Genomic DNA, 22,987 nt, shown 5'->3' with positions numbered 1-22,987 from the left:
AAGGTGCACATGAATGCTCGCGCGTCTCTGATCCCCCAGCCTGACATCAAAAGCTGGGGCCCCTCCCCGACCCTGTCATCTGCAGCTGGCCGCCCCCACCTCGGGGCCGGGGTCTGCTTCCCCCTCGTTAGCAACCGGCAGATGAAACGCGGGGGCGTTTGACGCCGCCGCCATGGGAAGCCTCCGTGTCCCCCCCCGCCCCACGGCTCCTCTCTTGGTGTAATCTCGCGCCCGGATCGTGCCGCTTGCTCCTCCTCCTGTGGGAACCTCCTTGGCGAGGTGGCATCGCTGTGCCCGGCTCCTCGCTGCCTTGATTGCGATCTGCGGCCTTTCCAGTGAACATCTTTACCGTAATCTTGGCTTATTTTCTCCATGGAAGCATGGAATTCTGGGGATTTTTATGTGGGCAAACAGGTTCTCTCTTTGGATGTGAATATCAGTCTGATGAGGTTCTGAAAATGAGAACTAAAGGTGAACCGTGGCTGGTGTCGGTACAGAGATGTTTTTAATAATCTGGCCTCTGTGTTCAGGTTTTGTGAGGGACTTCTCATGGGTAACGTGGCAGGTGGGAAGGTCTTGTGTTTACACGTTAATGAAAGTGTACTTTATTAGACCGGTATGGTTCTTTCTCAGTAGGGGTCAGCGTGGAGGGTAACGGCGATGCCTGACGTGCCTGTAGAGCTACAGGACGACCCCTCTGCACCCCTTTCATTCTCTCCGTCTCTCCCCACAGATCCGTGAGCAGCCATGACAAAGCTGTACGAGTTCGACTGGCAGAAGCCCATTCCGGAGTTCCTGCAGGAAGGGGCCATCTTCGACAGGTTTGAGGAGGTGAGAGCCCATGAACCCCCCCCCCCCCCCCACCTCGATTTGGCCAGAACATCTGTCGCTTTTCCTCTTCACTCTTAGGAAATACGAACGTGACCGTCCTCTGCAGAGGGCCAGACCCGCATCTGCCCAGAATCCTGGAGTTAATGAAAAATAACGGGCTCCCCGGGGCCGTGTGCCCTCCTAAACCCGCTTTCCTGTGGGAACGAGTTGCGGAACGTGGCTTTTCCCCAGAGCATTTTCAGAGAGTGCCACCTGCTGGTTAGGGGTCACCGGCGCCACTAAGCGTCCAAGTGTCACGGGGAAAATAGCAGCTGCTATATTTGTGCGGCACATCATGGAAAATGTGTTTTCCCGTGGCTACCGCTACCTTATATAGAAATGGCCTGGACCCTTGCCAGCGTGTGGCGCTGCCTCCCACTGTAAAATAATATTCGATTGGATGGGTCCATTAAGCATGTAGGATCCACCAAAATGAAAAAGGCAGTTTCAAAATGTATTTTGTTTGTTATTAATAAGGGTCGTTGTGGGTATTTTTAGTAAGAGTATAATTTAGTATGAAGTGACCCAGGCTCTGGTTCCAAAGCAAGACTCAACTCCCTCTCTGGGTCCTTCAGTCGACCTCCATCTGCTTCGGAAACCGTGTTTTCCTGAGGGCATAGCCAGAATCATCGTGGAGCTTGACTGGCAGGGCAAACTGCATCCGTAAACCTGAGTTGCTGTTTCTCCCTGGGTTAGGAGGCTGTGTCTCTGATCAGAAGGTCACCGGTTCAAATCCCGGAGTAGCAGAGTGATGTCATCGTTAGGCCCCTTGAGCGAGGCCCTTAATGCCGATTTGCTCCAGGGACTGTCTGACCCTGCTTTCTCGAAAAATGTACGTAATGTACAAAAATGTACGGATAAAGGCGTCTGCTAAAACAAGTGGAATGGATGGTCGCAGAAAGTCATTAGCAGGGCTCGGGTTTCACCAGCGTCTCCTCTCAGCTCCGTGGGGGGGGGGAATCCTCATCAGCTCCTCCTGCCCTCGGTAATGTTTACGTACCTGATGCTAGCTGTTTCTGCCGCGCTGCTGGGGGGGCACCTACCATCTCGGCAGAGATAAAAGGGCCTTAATTTGAGGGAAGTTCACGTGTCGCTGTAGGAACGCGCTCTGCATCGCCAGGGTTACCCGGTGTACAGTGTCAACAGGCAACGGTGATCTAAAAATACTACGCGAGTGAAATGCTTCAGAGATGACGCCGCGGTTTATGTAGCTTGACGAGATCTGCGGCCCCCAAAGCACATGGGGGCGACGTGTTGGGCTTCTGTTACGCTGCAGTTTTACCAGCCCGGTTTGCCCATGTGCGGTAAAGTCAGACTGCGCTGACCATCCAGACAGTGAGAACCGCTATAATTAACGTTGTAATTGTGATGAAAGTTACTGTGCGCCGGAATGAAACGTCTCTCTCGAGCGATTTCTGCCTGCTTTCATACATCGGCATCACAGTAGCAGAATTCATCGGGCAGTTTACTGAGTAACCCCTGCTTGCTCCTTGTGGAATTCCTTGATTAATACTTCCCCTGGTGTATAGTACTTCTCCTGGTAGTCGTTATAGTAGTAGTTTTAAGGACAGTGCTAATATAATCCATCAATCTTCCATAACCACTTATTCATACAGCATCACTCTGAGTAGTGTTTATATCAGAAATGTCTATATAGTTCTCCCAGCTTGTAATTATATTTCTTTGTTAGTAAAATATGCCCCAAGTAGTAATTGTTTTTTGTCTCATTAAGTGTCATGGTTTTGCACACACTTGAGGGGCGGAGTTACTCTGTGCTTCTCTGAGTACGTTAGCTTGTCGTGCGTTCTTCAGAAAATTAGATTCGTTAAAATATTCTCAAAAGAGCAGGATTAACTTTTCTGTGTTGTCTGTTTTGTTTTTATATATAAAATTAGGATTGTTTATTAAGTACGTTTGGCACTCGATGTCAGATGCTTGTTTTTGTGTTTTGGGATCTTCGTTTATTCAGTTGACATTCCCATGAGGCCGCATCTCAGGATCCTTAAAGCACAGTCTGGTAAAATGCGCGACGGACGTTCAGTGGCAGTCCATGTGGTTCCACAAGAGAATTAGCATTACTGTTAGAATTTGGCTAAATCTTAGCGTTTTTTTAATTTGTGGTCATTTGTTGGTCCAAGGTAAAGGTGCTTGGATTTTAGGGGCCTGTATGTAGTCTGGGTAAGTTGGCTTTTGTGCTCTTGCCGAAAGTGGACTGTGAGTCTGTTGGAATGATTATTGTGCCTCTTAGCCAATTGTGGAGCCGCAGCCAAGGAAAACGGCGCGGTCATGTGACCGTAAAGGCAGGATGAGCTGGGCAACCAATGGCTGGCAGTTAATAATATCCAGCATGGAGGATACAGGATCTGGGGGCGGTCTGGAGCCGCAGGCTGTGTCTGTGTCTAGTCCTCAATGGGTCGTTTGTCTCTGGTCACGCTAACCTTTCCAAAAGCAAGTGCTTGGACCCTTTAGTTCAACCAGCTGGCATGGAGCGCAGCTATCAGTACGGCTCTGTTTGGACCCTGTCACCTTCAGCAGGAGCGTGACCACCTCGGTAACTCGTGCTTTAGAAGTTATATCGTATAATCCGAGCAAAACGGAAATGAGCAACGTGCCGGCTTGCTGTAATAACAGCCCCCGCAGGGCGTGGAGGTCTGGGCTGTCGAAGCATTCAGGCTTTCCTCTGCTGCCTCCCAGAAACTGAAGGTTTCATTCCGCTCGTTTTCCTGGTAACTTCAGCAATTTTGAACACAAATTAAGGTAAATGGTTAACATTAAGTTAGAAGGAAATTGCCTCGCTGCTTTTTTAAAAAAATAAATAAATAACACAAATGTTTGTTTTGTATCGGCTGACTTATGGTTGCAAGACAGTCGCACAAACGTGGTGTTATTCTGTTTGGCCAGAGATGCACACATGACAGGAAAAATGAGCTTTGCTGCAGGATATTTTCAGGTGATTTGAGTCTTCCATACTTAATTATCTTTCATAGTGATTCCATGCCACATTAACTTGGATATTGGTGTTCATTTTTTATATGTTTATGATTTGTTATGAACTGGTGTACCATGCCGAGACCCCCTGCCTTATCCCATATGCTGCCTGGGATGGGACCCAGACTCATCACAACCCAGTACTAGCCATTATGAGGATGGATGGATGGATGGATGGATGGATGGATGGATGGATGATTGCATAACCGCCAGTTTCAGACGGTATGTACATAGATGTAAGATGACCATAAGGGGTGTGGATAGATGAGGACACTTGGAACAAGTGAAAAAACAAATGAACGAATGAACAAACGATCAAATGGATGAACAAATCCAGTTCCGTGTCCCGCGGGGCCCCTCAGACCACGGCTGTGAGCGTAGATGACGGGTGGATGGGGCTGATGAGGCAGCACAATGGTCTGGCTCCTTCCCCAGGAAAGGCCTGGGGGTGAGGGGGGGGGGGGTGCAGGATCGTGAGATTCAGCCTGCAGCGCTCCGGCTCTCCACCAGCGCTTGCTAATGCTTCCTTAATCATTTGTGCGATGTTAGGGATCAGGTTATGGTGTGCCTGTTATCGGAAGGTGACCGGTTCAAACCCCGGCCCTTGTGCTAGGGTCTTTACCCCCAATTGCTCCAAGGACTGACCGACCCAGGTTTCTCAGAAACGCTTCACTTTGAATAATAAAAGCATATGCTAAATAAATAAATGTAGCTGCTATCCCCACCAGCAGCTCCCCTGCACCTTTCCATCAGCCACCCCCCCCCCCGTCTGCCTTCGCTTCGGATCGCTGAGCCCAGTCACTCCCGATGGACACAGACTCTCGTCCTTGCGTCTGTGTAATAATGACGCCCTGTAATGATGCTGCTGTCCTTCCTCTTAGGTCTGCTGTAATAATGATTCCCTGCTAAGAAAAGCCTTTCCTGCCCCGTCCTGGTTACCGTATCAGTTTGCTTATTTGCCTTATCTTCCCCAGATTAAAAATGCCCCTTCTGGAAATGCGTCTGCACCACAAATGCAAACTGAAAAGCGCTGAGCGGTAACGCGGGTCCGCATCAGCGCGTCATCTGGAACCGGCCCGGTCCCCGGCTCCTCTGCCGCGTTCAGTCACGCCGGCCAGCAGCGTATCTCAGGGTGGTTATTTATTTGCCGTGAGACATATTGACGTAATTAAACAGCCGTCATTCGGTGTAAACACCGGCGATTTTCTTTTAGCTGGAGTTCGGCGCCAAATGTTCACCGTGATTGTGTATGTGAAAGGTCACCGTTAACCCGTGTTCATTTAGGAAAACGCCTCGTAATATTAGACAATTAGGCATGTTTTCTCACCTAGTCTTCATCCATGTCTGAGGTTTCTTCTGGTTTTTAATGTTTTTTTTACAGTTAAGTAGGCTAACTCTGCATGCCTCAAAAGCATGAAAATGAAGCGCACATTTCGGTTGCCCCGTAATGTTTTTGTTTTTATCTGACTGTTTGCAACCTCATGTGAATCTAGAACGATGTTTCCAGGCCTTTTTTTCTGCCGCAGCTCACCTTCCGTGAGGCAGCGTTTTTCAGCCAGTCCTACAGCCTCGGCCCCCCGGCTGAGAAATGCTGATTTAGAAGATGGGGATCTGGACACAAGCAGCTTCTTGGTGCTGTACCAATGTTCAGCTTTGAGACGCTGGTCACTTTAAATGCATAAATCTGCAAGCTGTACAGTGTAAACATTCATGTTGTGTGTGTGTGTGTGTGTGTGTGTGTGTGTGTTTATGATCTAAATCAGATAACTAATCGCCATAATATTGCAGTAGTTTTCACAGATTTATGAAAATGTTATTGCTTGTTGGACAGGCAGTGTTATATGTGGTAACTTGTGCTACTGAACACTGAGTACCTGGTTCGTCCATAGCTGAGCAGAGTATAAATATGAAATGCCGAACTGCAAATATTTATTTATTGTTTAACATTTTTAATTTCCTCTTTTATAACATTTTAAAAATAGATCATACCTGCAATAAATAATTTAAAAAGGAACACAATTTAATTACCTGGTACTTTTTTTATTCATAATGTTGTTTACATAAGCATTAAGAGCAAACTCCAGTTCGCCTCACACAATAAAAGGCTTGATAAGGTGACAAGTGAAAGGACCTACCTTGACATGGTAGCTATGGTAACCTCATTATACTCTACCCGAGGCAATGCGCTTGCTCCCTATCCCCAAAACAAAGCAAGCTAAAAGATGGTTGGTTGCTCTGCTGACAATTACCATGTAGCAAATCACTGTAATAGTTATGGTTACCTGGCTTTCTGATTGGCTGAGCAACTTCCTGTGTAATTTTCTGTTGAAAGTCTGTTTACATTTTCCACTGATTATTTTTGACCTGTTGTAGAGGGTTATTGTGGCTGTGATTGGCTGGTCAGGGGATTCGTCACCTGTTTAGGATTAATTCAGTATTCACAGGACACGGCAGCATTCAAACACCCCCAAACATCTCTGCCTTCAGTAGGTGAGCTCCACCTACAGTTCACTGTTTTTTAAAACGTAATACTTATGACAGTCTCCTTAAATAAACCTTTACTTTATTCATTGTCTGGTTATATTTTCAGGCATGAAATTTAAATCCACCCTTGTATCTGTCTGCTGTGACATGTTTAGCTGGAGAAACTTTTTTTTTTTTTTAATGGTTGTCATTTTAATTGATGCTGCAGTGGGTTTGCAGAGTAATGAAGGATGCTGTTTACGGATTATCGAGGGAGAGAGACGGAAAGAGAGAGATCTCATTCCTGTCCTGTCCTTCACGCGTCACCTTTCATTGCCCTAACCTCTCACCAGCATCCCTCCCCTGAGAAATGGCCGTGGTCTTTAAAAACACTTTTATACCCATAAACAGGAAGTTAACAGACTTGACGCTGGTGGGAATGCTGTGGCTTATCAAAGCAAGAAGAAAGTATGATGAATAAAATCCAGCTTAAATTTTTATGGAGATCAGTCTCCTCCCAAGGGTCTGCTGTTACCATATTGCATAACTGATGCTCACGGGTCACATGGATGTGTATTTGAGGTAGCATGGGACAGTTTGTTTCTAAAGTTTGATTTTTATTGGTTTTGAGCCTGCATTCCTTTGTAGGAGAACTTCAATCCCACGTGTGTTGGGTGTGGATTTTATATAAAATTATATTATTTTTTTAAGTTTTAAAATACCTGTCTCGGGAGTCTGCTGAAAATTGACTTTGTGTAGGGGGGGAAAAATGGATATTTTTTGCCTCGGAAATCTCTCATCTGATTAACGTGATTGCCCCGCAGCGATGGCTGCTTGATTAACATCACAGATGCGCTGCCTTCCCACAAAATATGTAAATAAGGCGTAGTCCTCCTTAAGTGCAGTTACCGTTCACCAAAGTCCCATAGAGCAGCAAATACCACAGTCTCTCGCCGCCTTGGTCGAAGGCCCGGATCTCTGACGCCGTGGTAACTCACATGGCCAACAGGGGGCATCGCAGCCAAGTACTCGACGGTCGAGAATCAATAGCTGAAAATCTTTAAGCTTTTTGCAGTAGCGGAAAACAGTTTTTTTCTTTTTAATGTGGGTGGGGTGTGGCTCAGAGGATTAGGATGCTATGTCTGTGATCGGAAGGTTGCTGGTTCGAATCCCAGGGTCAGCGGAGTGATTTTCATTGCTGGGCCCGTTGATCCATGTCCTTAAGCCCCAGTTGCTCCAGGACCTGGCCGGCCCTAGATTCTTGACTCTTGATGTGCTTGGGGTTCTGGTGTACCGATACATGTTCCGGATACACAGTCCACTTCACGCCTCGTGCAGAGAGCAGGGTGTCGCTGTGTTTGATGACACCCTCCCTTCCCTGAAGGCACCAGCATGGCAGCTGTTCATGCGGACGTGTTACGTCGTCTTTGTATGCTTTCTCATGCGCTGCTCACCTGCTCTCTTTGTTTAACGGCAATTCGGGTCTTTCCCGGGTGGCATTATGGGAAGAGTTGTGCTTCCCTACCCTGGTAAGCCAGGTTTGGGCTGCTCAGTAGATTCAATAGACAGATGGAACGCAAGTAATGATAATATTTCTAACAATGGTACCATTATTGTTCTTGTTATTAGTGCTCTTCTACTCATTGTTGACCAATTGTTCATGCCACTGTCTCATTGCTGGTATTTGTTAGCAACCATTGTTCTCTCTCAGGTAATAATAAGGTGGGTCCCTAAAAGACTTATTTAATCTCTCTGTGTATAGACCCCCCCTCAAAGTAGTATGGCAGATTAAAGCCAGGCTTCTCTTTGCGACAGTAGTCTTCCTAAAGTGGGAAAACTGGGACAAGCACCTAGGCTCCTCTTGGCTGCTTAGTTACTGAGACATTTCTTTTTGACGATCTGTAGATCTGCCTGAAATGAACAAAGAGCGTACCATTCTGTCCGTGGGCTTGGATGAAGGCGACTCTCCTCTGTAGACTAATAGATCCATTCAGCTATTGTGTGTTGTACCTCCACGCCGATGTTTGTGTTGAATGATCTTCGTAACCTGTCCACTTCACACAGTCATTAGCCATGGACGTCCAACAGCCCATGTCATTGACCTATACTGTGGTTTCTGGGGCCCGACATGAGTCAGCTCACGTCCCCCTGCTCTCTTCAATGCCCCCCCCCCCCCCATGATTCAAAAAATGTCAATAGCTAGCCAGTCAGTTAGCAGAGCATGCTGTTTCCGCATCTCCTCAATAAGAATGGCATTTATTTAATATTTAGTGCAGTGAATGTTTGTGGCCAACAGGGGGCCTTCAGACTCTGGGGGCCACTGCCAAATGCATGATTTGAGTGGTAATAAATGTCACCACTGCAGGCTCTGCACTCACCTTTCTGTTTTTCAGGACCCATTCATCGTAGAGACCAACTGCCTGTTCAAGGTCGACGAGTTTGGCTTCTTCCTCACGTGGAGAGGTGAAGGAGGGGTGAGAAGCTTCCGGAACTTGTGTATCCCCTGCTAGGCCCAAGGTGTAAAAGATAAACTCAGAGCCGTGCAACATTAGTGTACTTTGTTGTCTTTTTTAGGAAGGTGTAGTTCCACAGCGCTCTCTCTCTCTCTTTTGTTCTGGTGGTGACACTATTCTTTTTTTCCTCTTTCTTCCTCTTGACATAGGAAGGGCAGGTTCTGGAGTGTGCTTTTATCAACAGCATCCGCAATGCTTCAGCACCCAAGGTATGCCCCCCCCCCCCCCGCTTACCCTCCATTTTATTCACTTATATACACAAATAATATTTTTCCCTCCTTTTGCCACAATTTACTCTTTCATCCATCCCTACTGTATGCATCTCATCTACATGAGTATTGAAGATGGGGGCATTATGCCACATACACAGTCCTGTCAGGCGCTCGCTCTGTCGCTTCTCCTGTTGGGGGCGCTGCACATCGCTCGGGGAAACAGTGCCAATTATGCCCCACTGTGGTGTAGAGAACGTATCTCCGGAGTAGCAGAGCCCAGGGTGTAAGATATCATCTCAGCTTCAGGTCTCGGGAGCCTCAGCGATCCTCTAGTTACCACGGTGACCATGGGATTCTCGACGTCCGGATTGCTACAGCGTCACCCTGTAACCACATAATGAAGATGCTCACCGAGCATCATGTTGGTCTGCAGGCTTCACATATTTAGTGCCACGTCTTGCCTTGTTGTCTAGATCCAGTAAGCTAATTAGATTTGGAATTTTTTTACTGATAAGAAATTTAAAAACAAATGTTTAGCTGCAATTTCAGAAGATTAATGTATCACAGTGGGGAAGGAATCGTAATACATAATCAGTGATAATCTGTAATAACACGCTTTAGTGGATGTGAAATTTTGGTTCAGTAGTCGCTGTTAAAAACGCAGACTTTCAACTCAGAGTGATGGTGTTGCAGAAATAACACTGTTAATATGTCATCGTGTCCGAGCTCAGAATGAGAGGGGAGATGTTAATGAGGACGTGTCGTTAGGGTCAAAACGAAGCTGGATGGGCTTCCTTTCCAACGACCTCGTGTCTACGCCGCTTTTTTGGGTCGGTTGTGATCATCAGGAGCTGAATCTGGCCTCTTGCATCTCTGGGATCCCATTCTTGTGATCATAATCATCAAAGCTCTCTCCTTGCCCCCAGGACCCCAAGCTCCTGTCGTGTTTCGAGGCGACAGAGAGCGAGCTGGATGGCCGAGTCATCTGCATCTGCAGCGGTCCGGACCTGGTCAACCTCAGCTTCATATACATGGTGGCCGACAGTGTCGAAATAGCCAAGGTACAGATTCTTCGGACTGGAGATTTTCTAGCAAAGTAGAAAAGCTTCATGGTAGCAAAGAATGTGTGGTGCAGGTCTGCAGCAGCCCGAATGTTTGGATTTGACTTTGGCTTAAATAAGGCTCTGCTGCCCTCTAGTGCTCAAGATGGATATTGGCTGTGGCTTGTTTGGCACAATGTGCAAATAAAGCAAAGTGACAGGACAAGTCTGATGAAAAGGTTAAACTGCAAGCTGTGTTTTGGTGCAAAATTTAATATATTTTCTCAATTTGAAAACGTAATGGTCTAAAATAAGGTCAACTTTGCAGATGGAAAACAAATGTTTGGACGTTTGTGATTTCCCTTCTGATTGGGTAAAAAAAAAAAATCACATCTATACAAAGCCTTTATGGAATCTGCCTGTAGAAGCCACTCTAACCAAGGCCCCACGAAAACCTCGGGACTGACCAATGGCAGCATTGGGGATTTTATGTTATCAAAGTCTTATCTCGGTCTGTCCCTCCAGAGAGGGGGCTCTGGTTAGGTTAATGACCTTGAAGATTCACCGTCCGTGTGCACAAAGAGGAGTTCGGCCTTGGACGCTCAGCACTGGTTCCTTCTGCTTGAAGTGGAACAGGCATGCCCCCTGCTGGTCAATAAGGCAGATTAATTCAGCGTATGAATGATGTATGGATATTGGTAGAGAGACCGGCGGACAGGCAGGATGAATGTTATAGTTCGCGGGGTGTGCCTGTTGGATATTGACCTTCACAAAGCCGTCTGCCGACTTTCTGTGGCTCCCCCACATCTGACGGATCTGTTCCTGCCCCATATGAAAGACGTGAGCTGGTTTCTGTTGTCCCACACCCTCTCTTCTGTTTTTCAGCAATGGCTGGAAGGCCTGAGGTCTGTGATTCATAACTTCAAATCAAACAACGTCTGTCCCATGACCTGCCTGAAGAAGCAGTAAGTATTAGAACGTGCCGGAAAACTCCCCGAACCACGTCAGCGTGGCGGCATAACTAGCTATGACTTTGGCCCTGGCGGTTAGTGGAACGTACAGCTTGTGTTTCTCTTAAATGTTTGGCGCTGGGTTTGTGTTTTAACCTTTTATATAGGAATATATGTACCGGACTGTTTTCAGCTTTTTTGAAAATTAAACTTTTTCCCCCCCTCCTTAGCTGGATGAAGCTCTCGTTTCTGACAAACGTAAATGGCAAAATTCCTGTGAGGAGGTGAGATTCTGGCTGTGGGGCTTTGTGGGTAATGTAGTCCTGTAGTATATGCGTGTGATGACAGCCCTTCTGGGTTTTTATTCACTTGTCAGCTGGAAAGATTAACCAGAGTCTCTGTGGACTACGAGGCCTTTGGAGTGGATGGGTGTTTTTTGTGTCTCCGGAGGTCTCCTGAGGTCCGCCAGTTGTGCCTGTTTAGCTGGCAGTTACGGAACATTGGACAGATTAACGCACCAGACGGGTGGTTTAGCATTAATGTTGTAGCTGCGCTAATCAGTGCCTCTTTTGCCCCCGTCAGCATAACGAGGACTTTTGCCTCTGGCAAAACGGAAAAGGTGATCTTTCAGGCTCTGAAGGAACTCGGACTGCCCAGTGGGAAGGTGAGCTCCGCACGGCGTCCCGACAGCCGCGGCCTGCCCTCAGCTCGCTCAGCAACACCATGCCTTCTCCCTCTCTCCCGCAGAATGACGAAATCGACCCCGCTGTCTTCACGTTTGACATGTTCTATGCCCTAACCCAGAAGATCTGCCCACGTACTGATATAGAGGATTTATTCAAGAAGATGTGAGTTCAAGAAAAAGTTCAATTGACAGGCATAGGATGCACTTTTAGAAAGTGAATTTCCACCTGTTTATCAGGATAGATTTGATGTGCTTTTCCTGGGATTCGAACCCATGTTTGTTGCATTTTTAGCACAATGTTCTACTCCTTGAGCTACAGGACTCTCCCTGTTGAAAAATCCCTCCCTCTAGGGGTGATTAAAGACTTGATTCCTCCACGTGCCTCTCCTTAGAGGGCCGACTTGCCTCTGCTATACTAACGTCTTTGAGAAATCTAACCTGCTTCAGTTTAACCAATTTGTTAATGAACTAACTAGGTTTTATTTCTTCTTGATGTGTAACATTGTAATGCTAGTAAAAAGGCCATTTTTAAGAATTCCTGTTGCAGTTGTTACCTTTTTCCCCCCACTTTGTTTTGTTTTGTAGAGAATAACAGTTTTCTAATTAATTCCTTTTCAGCAATGGAGACAAAAGTGATTTTTTAAACATAGACCAGTTAGTCAGCTTTCTGAATGAAGTAAGCTTTTTTTCATTCATTAACTGTTCTGTGCAAGCCCTGCCTGTCCACTCCATTGCACTGCATGTGCTGGGTTCACTGCCTGTCACTGTCCCTGTCTCTCTGTGTAACTGTCATGGGATTTCAGTCGGGGTGGGGGCTGCAGGAGCTGTGGGGGTGGGCTGCTTTGCATCTGTCTCTAAATTTTTCTTTTTGGCTGAATATGTATTTCATTATATTGATTTTATTGTAAGAAAAACTGAAGTGTAACGTTATAAATAATGCTGTAGATGTTTAAGGGCATACCTGAGTTTTCACGCTCGTCTGTCGATGGAATAATAAGCTACTTTGCTGTTTCTCAGTGTTTAGCCCTCATCTGTGTGTCCATGCTTGTAAACCTCGTCCGTTGTATCTGTGTCTAACCGTGTTAAGACCCGGCCAGCGTAAAAGTCACGCCCCTGCGCTAGAAGGCGTCAGATTTAGTGTGAGGCGGGGGCATTTCAGTGCCCCCGCCCCCCCCCCCCATTCTGATCACGGCTAGCCACTGCTATGGCTGCCCCCTTAACCTCCCCTCTTGCCACTGTGCTTCGCCAGAATCAGCGGGATCCACGACTAAACGAGATCCTGTTCCCGTTCTATGAGCCCAAGAGGGCAATGCAGATCATAGAGAAGTATGAGCGAGATGAGGAGCTGAAGGTGAAAGGTAACGGGGGGGGTCGGCTCGTCTGTGTGCATGCAGAGAATCGGAATGTAGACGGATAGGGTGGCCTGATTGGTCTGGTCCCTTTTGTAATCATACAGTTTTCAGTATTCTTTCAGAATTAAATGTGTTTATGAGTTTAGTTATTCCTGTTGATTGGATTTTCACTTCCATCTCATAATTTCTTGTATTTCTCCTGCCCCCTAGTGGTGAAGTGAAGCAGCAGTTGTTGCTGTTTGTTCCACTGTTTAATTTTTTGTTTCCACAAAATGCATAATGACGTTGCAGAAAGGCATTTAAAGTAATTGATTAAATGTTTAACGATGGCCTTAAAAATATCATTGACTTTTTATCATTGCATACTGCCTTTACTTATTATGATGCATTGATGTCAGATTACACTGAGTCCTGTATATAAAGATCACCTGTATCGCATATACACAGAATTTAGGGTCACATTTGTGAGGTGTCATCTGTTGCAGTAATGTGTGTCCATTTTTGGGGGATTATTTATTGGTTTGATTACTGGTTAAAACATGGGAAAGTATTAGACATCAGCAAAATATGACGGCAGCATGGTGATGTCTGCCGGATTTTGATTGGACTGCCCCTTTTGACACGTGACTGATCACGCCTGCCGCCGCTCTCCCTGCTGCCCCTGCAGGCCGCATGTCATGTGACGGCTTCTGCCGGTACCTCATGTCGGACGAGAACGCGCCCGTCTTTCTGGACCGTCTGGACCTGTACCAGGATATGGATCAGCCACTGGCCCACTACTTCATCAGCTCCTCGCACAACACCTACCTGACGGGGCGCCAGTTCGGGGGCAAGTCCTCTGTGGAGATGTACCGACAGGTGCTCCTGTCTGGATGCAGGTGCGGACCGTGTGCTCAAACGGGCTCGTGTGTTTGGGAGCCTGGGACCACACAGGACAGGGATTGACAAAAACCATCTGTCACTTCGTGCCGTTTTGCCTACTAAGCTTCACCGCAAGGTGGTGCTGTTCCAGGTGCAGACTTAGCCCGGTGTGTGTCTTTTCAGATGCGTGGAGCTGGACTGCTGGGATGGGAAGGGGGAAGACCAGGAACCTATCATAACGCACGGAAAGGCCATGTGTACCGACATACTGTTCAAGGCAAGTCCGCATGGACAGAGGTGCAGAGAAAGGCAGGCCGACTCCTTGAATGTACGATGGAGATGCACCCTAAAGTATTACTCTACTTCATACATCACATGGTTGCTACCTACAGGTTCAGTGTAGTTATGAAATTATTTTCCATTTCCACAAGTATTGGAACAGGGACAATGGAGCGTGTTCGTTTTTTGCGTAAGTGTAATGCAGTACCAAGTGAATGATAATGATTGCACATTACACAGTGTTCTGGATACATATTCAGTATTGACCCAGTGGTAACGAAACCTTCTGCGCATGAAGAAATGGTCCAGTCAGAGATTGCAGGCCACACTTCTTCAGCTTTGAGAGATGCCTTCTCCTTTCAGGATGTGATCCAGGCCATCAAAGAAACCGCCTTCGTAACCTCGGCGTATCCAGTGATTCTCTCTTTTGAAAATCACTGCAGGTGAGTCATGTCTGAGTATTCGCCCGTCGGGGTGATTAAAACACTACTGCCATAATTAACCTGCCGCTGTCATACACTTCTGGCTATGTAATGGACTATAACTAGAAGGTGGCCGATTCTAGTCTCAGGAGAGTCCTCACTGGAGTCCCTTTGAATAAGGCATTTATGTTCTATTCTATTCAGCAGACCATTTTGTCCCAAAGTGACGCAGTGAGGAAAACTTGGGGTCAGAGAGCAGGGTCATCCAGTGTCCCTGGAGCAGTTTAGACTAAGGGCCCAATGACAATATTACTACCAGCGAAACGACTCAATCCCACTACCCTTCCGGACCTCAACTTACACACCATCTCTGTTATTAGAATATCCGACTGTACCAAGGGCTTCATATTTTCTCTTTGATGTTTTCCACAGTAAACCACAGCAATACAAGATGGCGAGATACTGTGAGGAGATCTTTGGAGACCTTCTGCTCAAGCAGCCAGTGGAGGGCTTCCCGGTGCGTCCCCGTTCTGGCAGCCAGCGTCGCTATCGCTGCCGTCAGCGTTAAACCCCCGTTCTGTGTTTCATCACAGATCGAAGCCGGGAGGCCACTACCATCCCCCATCGATCTGAAGAGGAAGATCCTCATCAAAAACAAGCGCTTAAAACCGGAGGTGGAGCAGAGTAGGTCTCCTCCAGTTGGTTCGAGTTACCCTTAAAAACGCCACATGTCTGCTGCATACTTATTTGGTACTGTTACTGCAGTGTCTTCTTTTTGTAATGAAAGTACAGGAAGATTATTAAACAAGTCCTGAATTTATAGTACCTGGTAGGATTTTGTGAGTGTCTTCATGGTCTCAGGCTGGCAGATACGTTCGGGCCGGCAGTGTGACTTTGGTGATGTCTTCGTGGCATACAGAGCAGATGGAAGCCTTCAGAAAGCAGATGGAAGCTGGAGAGATCAGCACCCCGGCCAGCATCCTAGAGGACGAAAATGAGGAGGAGGGTGACGGTGGTAAGTCTGGGCCTGCTTGACCTGTTTGTCATCTTTGAGGTTCCCAAGTCCACCTCTGATCTTGTACTTGTAGGCTCGTGACCTCTGCGGTCAATGGAGATGGAGGGTTAGGCAGGATTTGAGACATGTTGTTTTGGGAGTCAGTGTGGAAGATGGTAATGATGGATAAAATGACGCTTCATGAAACCACTAGATGGTGCTCTTGGTGTGCTTTGGGGCATGCTTTGTGCCCTTTTTTGTACAGAGAGCACCATCTAGTGGAGTTAAAAAAATACAGCAAATGGTTCGTAAAGCATCATTTTGTCCATAACTAGACACTCACTGGTCAACCTGCTTCACTGTGTTTTTTGTAAAAGTGACAAAGGCCTACTGCACAGCAGGTAGCTGTGTTACCGCCTCTTCCGACGCAGCAAGTACAGTCACTCCTGTGTTCTTTCACGCTCTCCCAGCCGAGGTAAAGGACGGAAACCCAGAACCGAAAAACGTAACCAACCTGTCCTCAGACGAGATGAGCGACGCCCACCTGAACAGCGTTAAGAAGGTACCTTCCTACCTCTTCTTTACAGCATGCTTATGCGACCTGCTCCACAATGCCCCCTGCTGGACGGGAGGTTCACATTCTGCTAGGGCATTAAAACTGCTGCATGGATTTCCACTTAAGCACGGGGGTCCTGCTCCGTACTAAACTGTCAAGCTGCAATGAGATTTACCTGGAAGTCCAACACAGAAAAATAAACAATCCTCATACAAAGTGAAGAGAGCGAGCCTCCACCCATACTTCTTCCATAAGTGCTTATCCAGTTCTGCTTATATGACGTTCACAAAGTCCCACGCTGACCTCTACAGTCTGCGTTTCCTCAAGAAACTTCAGTTTCTTGGTCTGCTGGCCTAAACCACTTAAATGTCATGTGATCCTATCAACTTGCTGTGGTCTGGCCGCACTCAGAAGGTTTAGCAGAACGGAAGGCGATTCGCCACTTTAACTTGTGCCTGATGTTTGCCAGGTCACCGACGAGGAGGGAGTGGAGATGTCTGAGTCCACAGATGCCCCAGACACCACAGATGTGTCTGAAATCTCCGATCAGGACAATAATAAGAAGGTAACTGCTGCTTTGTGTTTATGTTCTCCGGAATAATTTACCCTCCTTAGGTCTCTCGCTAACTCTATATACAAGAAGAGGCTGCTATATATCTACTTAATATACCAACCCCTCCACTGGGGTCGTACATTAAGGTCGGTGTCCACCTATTACAGGCTACAGATTTCTGTTCATTTCCATAGTTGAGCGACTGTTGTTCATTTTCTCATTTGTTTCTTCACACACATCTGTATTTAAAGGTGAAACTCATCCATCTATCCATCCATCCTTGCGTCCATTCATCTTCTTTTGGCTAATTCCTGGGGTACACCCTGGACGGGATGCCAGTCCATCGCAGGGCACATACACGCACACACTTGCACAACCTTCATTTTCCTGGCATCTGTCACACCTTGTGTTTCGTCTGTCATTGTGAACGAATGTGAATCACTGTGTGTGACTAAAGGCCTTTGCACATCACGTCCGAAGCCTTCATATGTGTTTTTGTTTAATTCGTCATCCGGTAAGAATTGTTATACACAAACATAGCCCGATACATTTTATTATCCTATAATTGAGAAAATTCACAATACGAGATGAAATGGAGTCATCAAGCCTTGAGGATGATTTTGTGGTCCGTCTCCTGAGCAGGAGAAAAAGAGAAAATTCTGGTCCTTCTGATCCTGAGAAGCCGTCAAGAGCAGGGAGAATTTCATGGGTTTAATAGGCAATCCAAACTGTGCCATTGGAAAAATGGCTCTAGGTGGTCAGCAGATATTCAGAGTACAGCCTCAAAACTGCAACATACCTACAAAATCATGGTCAGTACCTCTTGAGGTATGAGACAAACGCAGAATATCATACCTGCTCCGTAAACTTTTAATGATGGATGTTGTTGTGTAAACGTGATTGAATTGATTGAAGTGATTGAAAGATGTTACTGTAACTCCAGGGAACAGCAACAGCACTCTGGGGTGTGAATTTTGTCCATTTTCATCTGCACTAATCTAATCTACTGCTGATTTTGTTTTTATGAACCTTAAAATAGAATGGTGTATCCCTCTGTACCTCCACCTCTCTATCCCTCTTCGTCTGTCCCTCTGTCTATTCTTCATCTTTGCTCCTCTTTATCTCTCTGTGCCTTTATCCCTCCATCCCTATCTGCCTCTCTCCCTCAGTGTTTCTCTGTCCCTCTATTTCTTTCTCCCTCAGTCTGTTACTGTCCCTCCATCTCTCTCTCTGTCCCTCCATCCCTCTTTCTCTCTGTCTGTTACTCTGTCCCTCCATACTCTGTCCCTCTATTTCTCTCTCCCTCAGTCTGTTACTCTATCCCTCCATCCTTCTTTCCCTCAGTCTGTTACTGTCCCTCCATTTGCCTCAAAGCTTCTCGCCCTGCCGTCTCTCGCTTACATTTGGCCTGTTTGGGACACTCAGTGCCAGAACGAGCTCCTTCCATGTGACCCATGTGTGTTTCTCTATTTCTAAAGGCTGGGGAGAATGTGGAGGACGACGAACAGGCCCTGATTGCCTCATACAAGTATGTGGGGGCGACCACCAACATCCACCCTTACCTCTCCGCCATGGTGAACTACGCCCAGCCCGTCAAGTTCCAGAGCTTCGAAGTGGCAGAAGGTATGTTCCCTTCATACTCCAAGACGTGGTGGTCGTCGTCATGACCACCCAGCCCTGAGAAGCAGGAGATAAATCTCTCAACCCAAACCATAGTTCTTCGTGTGCTTCAAACCATGCCAGCCCAGTGACATCTGCAGATGTTCTCAGTGCAGAGTTACCTGCAGATCAGTCCCTTGTCATCTAGCGATTCGCATGTGTGGTTCTGTGGTGCTGAAATGAGCTGCCAAACCACATTCAGTCGTCAGATTCTCCCTACCTCAAGAAACACATCAAGACCCATCTGTTCCAGGAACACCTCTACTAGCCTGATTCCAGTCCATGTTCCCTGAAGGCTCCTAACGCTGCACTCCCTACTCATTGAATACTCGTCTTATTAGCTTCCTGCTTTGTTTGGTAGATGCTGTGTAGCTCTTGCTCCTGTACTGCTTACACTGTTACCTGGGCATTCATTGGAAGCTCAGCCTAGCTGCACTTCTGCCGAGTCCCTGACAGCCGTATGTTTGTAATGCGCCATTTGCCTCACTTGTACGTAACTTTGGACAAAAGCTTTTGCTAAATAAAATAAATGTAAATGTGATGGCAGTGCCAGGGGGCCTCAAGGGCCGTGAGCCAGCCAAAGGCTGTTTACTTACTGAGAACTTCCCTAGCCTGCTGCTAGAGGGCAGCGTAGAGCAGTCGTCTGAGAAAGCTGGATGCTCTGCGGCTTCAGTTCCACACATGCAGCGTGCATTTTTATACTCCTGATAGTGTGTGTATATATGTGTGTGTCTATATGTATATTTCTTGTTCACTTGTTTCTAAGGTGAAGTCTGGTTTTTTTCAGCTCAGCAGTTTGACAGACTGCCTTTCATTTATACAAAGGGAGGCTGACACACTAGTGATTTTATTCTTGTATACAGCTCTGGAAATAATTTTGCTGTGGTCTCTTACTTTTCAGTTTCACTCATTCCTCTGTTTAAGGGTATGAACCCGTGTAAAATTCTTTTGCAAGCTCTAGCCTGGTTCTTCCCTGTTTCTCATTAACAAAGGGCTTCTTCCTTGCTTTATGGGTCTTCAGTCCTGCTTCTAGGAGCCTGATACCAGCAGAGCACTTCACACCACTTAATGTTTCCCATTCTTTATGATGGCCACTTGAGGTCATCCTCCGATGTATGAGGCTGATAAGTTGTCAGTCATCTCTGCCATTTGGAAGTTGCTTCAACCCTTTACCTGGCTGGTTTTTGGTTATTGTCAGTGTCTCCAGTATCACCTTCAGTTCTTGTGTACTGTTTGTTAGAAACTTTGAGCCTTGAAGCATCCTGCCTCGCAATGTAGCCTTCTGCAAGCAGAACCAGGATTAAAGCAGGATTGAAAAAGGCAGATTTTTGAAAAAATTGAGATCACTGTATATTTATCCAGAACTGTGTAGCTGGTGAATTGAGTAGGGCGCTGCAGTTCTTTCTGCATGCTTGAGTGTTTCATTTCCCGTGGGGCCGCTGTGTGACCTTTGGCTCTCGCTGCGTGAGAAGGTCTCGTCATACCCCTGACCCAGCACTGAAGAACTGGTCACATGGTGACATTGGCTGCAGTTGGTCTTCAGTGATAACTAAATAATTGAATCAGTAGAAGGACGGATGGGTAAAATGTAGGAAACATAAGTTTTTTTGTATTTTTTTTTAAGTAGTTAAAAAAAAAAATCTGTTTACTGTCCAAATGCTTTTGATTTTTTTTCATTTTGTGTAGTTTTTACCCCCCAACAATATCTTAATACATCCATAGAATCCATCTATCCTTGCAATGTCGAGGGGGGGGTCCATTGGAGGCAATAGTGGCTCCAGGCAGCGTAGGGCAAAAGGCAGCTTTTTGTGTGTGTGTGCACGCTGTGTGTGTGTGTGTGTGTGTGTGTGTGTGCACGCTGTGTGTTTAAAGCCCCCTCTGCAATATCTTACTCTTTCCAGAGAGGAACATCTACCACAACATGTCCTCCTTCAACGAGTCAGTGGGCCTGGGTTACCTGAAGACCAACGCCATCGAGTTTGTCAAGTATCCTGAGCATTTGGGGGGGGGCTTGGCCCGTTCTTGTGTTCCCCCTGTCAGTCTCCCTTCCCGTTCGATTTGGGGTTGTAAAATGCGGCCTTTCCCCGCCTCCCCGTGGACGGACGTGGGGGTCTGCCTGAGATGCTGTCCCCCCCCCCCCCCACCCAAGTTTTCCTGAACAAGACGTGCAGCTATAACAAGCGGCAGATGAGCCGGATTTACCCCAAAGGCGGCCGCGTGGACTCCAGTAATTACATGCCTCAGATCTTCTGGAACGCCGGCTGCCAGATGGTGTCCCTGAACTACCAGACCCCAGGTAACGGGGGTGAGGGGGAGGCCACGTGTCATCGCCCTGTCACAACCCCCCTCCCCAGCCCCCGAGTGCCCAGACAGGCCGAGGCTACAGCGCCCCCCGGCATTCTGCCGAGAACATATGTGTGGGGGGGGGAGACATGGTGTCCTGTCGGGGAGGAGGGTTAGGGTTACACTTTGCACACAGAGATGGAGCCTGATCTGGGAGCAGGCCAGACATGCAAGCAGCATGGGCCCTTCCAAGGGTTACCCAGGGCAACGGGAGGCCGCACGGGATTCCCATACGGACATGGATACCAGTCTTTGCAGATCGTTCTCACAGACACTGTGCCCTGGGGCCCGGAGCGTCCTGGGGCCCGGAGCGTCCTGGCCTCGGGTTGCGTTTTCAGGCTGTGTAGTTGTGCCCCTTGATCACAGCCTCTCTCTCTCCCACAGATTTAGCTATGCAGCTGAACCAGGGGAAGTTCGAGTATAACGGCTCTTTCGGGTGAGTGTCGCTGCTGCCCTCTACCTGTGTATTAAGGTAACACTGTAAGGACTGGGGTGTACTTTATGCGACACAATACGTGGGTAACATGATGTTTGCTCTGCTCAAGCAGTGTACTGACTGTACTTGCATGCATAGCTTATGTCTGTCTGGAGGATTAAAGGTCATGTCCACCAGGGGTCAGTGCAAGAAACTTGGTCGCTCTTTCATTTCTTACTTGTTTGTATGAGGTTGTGGCATGAAATGTATAAATGGGCCGTAAGTCCTCTGAGCTTGAAAGAGTGACTCGTCCCAGGAACTGCAGGCAGGTCCTGGCAGGGGTGTCCACAAGCACCCCCCAACTGATGTTTAATGTGGTACAGAGCTGCTAAATGTCGACATGATGGAGCTTCTCCATGTCACACGACATTAACACAATAATAAAATACACATTCTGCATTATTCATTTCCCACAAAATCTTCCTTTGGGGATTAATGAAGAGCCTGTCACTCTGTCTTTATCTATCTCTGTCCCTCCATCCCAAACAGGTTTCTGTCTTATCTTATGTATCTTTGTAATAAACTTCACACTGGACTGTAGTTGTTAATGTTCGCGCTGTGCAGGCGTGCTGCCCTTCCCTGTCGCGCTGTGCAGGCGTGCAGCCCTTCCTTGTCACGTTGTGCAGGTGTGCTGCCCTTCCCTGTCGCGCTGTGCAGGCGTGCTGCCCTTCCCTGTCGCGCTGTGCAGGCGTGCTGCCCTTCCTTGTCGCGTTGTGCAGGCGTGCTGCCCTTCCCTGTCGCGCTGTGCAGGCGTGCTGCCCTTCCTTGTCGCGTTGTGCAGGCGTGCTGCCCTTCCCTGTCGCGCTGTGCAGGCGTGCTGCCCTTCCCTGTCGCGCTGTGCAGGCGTGCTGCCCTTCCCTGTCGCGCTGTGCAGGCGTGCTGCCCTTCCCTGTCGCGCTGTGCAGGCGTGCTGCCCTTCCCTGTCGCGCTGTGCAGGCGTGCTGCCCTTCCCTGTCGCGCTGTGCAGGCGTGCTGCCCTTCCCTGTCGCGCTGTGCAGGCGTGCTGCCCTTCCCTGTCGCGCTGCCCAGGCGTGCTGCCCTTCCTGTTCACAGGAACCTCTCCTCTCCGCCCAGGTACCTGCTGAAGCCAGACTTCATGCGGCGCTCCGACCGCATGTTCGACCCGTTCTCCGAGACGCCGGTGGATGGGGTCATCGCCGCCCACTGCAGTGTTCAGGTTGGACAAAATGTGGAGTGTACGATGCCCCAGTCACGTTGGAGCTCACACTCGTGCCTCACCAGCCCCTCCGTGTCACTTCCTCCCAGGTGTTCTCAGGCCTCTTCTTGTCCGACAAGAAGATCGGCTCCTACGTGGAGGTGGACATGTACGGCCTGCCCACAGACACCATCCGCAAGGAGTTCCGGACTCGGATGGTGATGAACAACGGGCTGAACCCGGCATATAACGAGGAGCCGTTCGTATTCCGGAAGGTCGGTCTGAGGTCACACCTCGACCGGGGGGGGGGAGTGTCGCCGCCGCACAGGGCCGGCCCATAAGTCATGTCACGGCGGATGCCGCAGTCAGCAGTCCACGGGTCGGGTCTGTGGCCCTCGCTGTTTTGGCGCAGGGTCGTTCTCGCCACCGGTCGCCCCCAGCTGCAGGCAGGTCCCTCTGGATGTGGTGGTGGTGGGGGTGGGGGGGGGTGCTGAGAGCAGGAAAATCCGCAGCGTCCGTCGCAGGGTATAAATCAGTGCTGATGTGGCTCTCCTTCATGCCGCGCTGCTCCTTGAACTGCCACCACCACCGTACGTCTGCCTGCCGCTGCCTCTCC

At 48.0% G+C, this 22,987-nt stretch overlaps 1 protein-coding gene across 6 annotated transcripts in view; it reads left to right on the top strand.

Moving 5' to 3' along the window:
• LOC111837866 (1-phosphatidylinositol 4,5-bisphosphate phosphodiesterase beta-4) overlaps nt 1-22,987 on the top strand; it is a 50,648-nt gene that overhangs the window by 20,048 nt on the left and 7,613 nt on the right. For all 6 annotated transcript variants that reach the window (XM_023800338.2, XM_023800296.2, XM_023800315.2 and 3 more), the window contains 24 exons: nt 734-831; nt 8,715-8,795; nt 8,984-9,043; nt 9,973-10,107; nt 10,972-11,051; nt 11,267-11,320; nt 11,619-11,700; nt 11,784-11,884; nt 12,340-12,397; nt 12,971-13,079; nt 13,741-13,951; nt 14,118-14,211; nt 14,577-14,656; nt 15,068-15,152; nt 15,229-15,319; nt 15,555-15,650; nt 16,100-16,191; nt 16,655-16,750; nt 18,217-18,361; nt 20,299-20,383; nt 20,569-20,693; nt 21,125-21,176; nt 22,290-22,392; nt 22,482-22,646. In XM_023800338.2, the coding sequence (XP_023656106.2) occupies nt 748-831; nt 8,715-8,795; nt 8,984-9,043; nt 9,973-10,107; nt 10,972-11,051; nt 11,267-11,320; nt 11,619-11,700; nt 11,784-11,884; nt 12,340-12,397; nt 12,971-13,079; nt 13,741-13,951; nt 14,118-14,211; nt 14,577-14,656; nt 15,068-15,152; nt 15,229-15,319; nt 15,555-15,650; nt 16,100-16,191; nt 16,655-16,750; nt 18,217-18,361; nt 20,299-20,383; nt 20,569-20,693; nt 21,125-21,176; nt 22,290-22,392; nt 22,482-22,646 (2,364 nt within the window). In that variant the 5' untranslated portion in view covers nt 734-747. The remainder of the gene's footprint in view (nt 1-733; nt 832-8,714; nt 8,796-8,983; nt 9,044-9,972; nt 10,108-10,971; nt 11,052-11,266; nt 11,321-11,618; nt 11,701-11,783; nt 11,885-12,339; nt 12,398-12,970; nt 13,080-13,740; nt 13,952-14,117; nt 14,212-14,576; nt 14,657-15,067; nt 15,153-15,228; nt 15,320-15,554; nt 15,651-16,099; nt 16,192-16,654; nt 16,751-18,216; nt 18,362-20,298; nt 20,384-20,568; nt 20,694-21,124; nt 21,177-22,289; nt 22,393-22,481; nt 22,647-22,987) is intronic.

This window comes from Paramormyrops kingsleyae, chromosome 19 (assembly GCF_048594095.1).
Source record: "Paramormyrops kingsleyae isolate MSU_618 chromosome 19, PKINGS_0.4, whole genome shotgun sequence".
Taxonomy (NCBI): Eukaryota; Metazoa; Chordata; class Actinopteri; order Osteoglossiformes; family Mormyridae; genus Paramormyrops; species Paramormyrops kingsleyae.
This window is presented reverse-complemented; position numbering and strand designations above follow the sequence as displayed.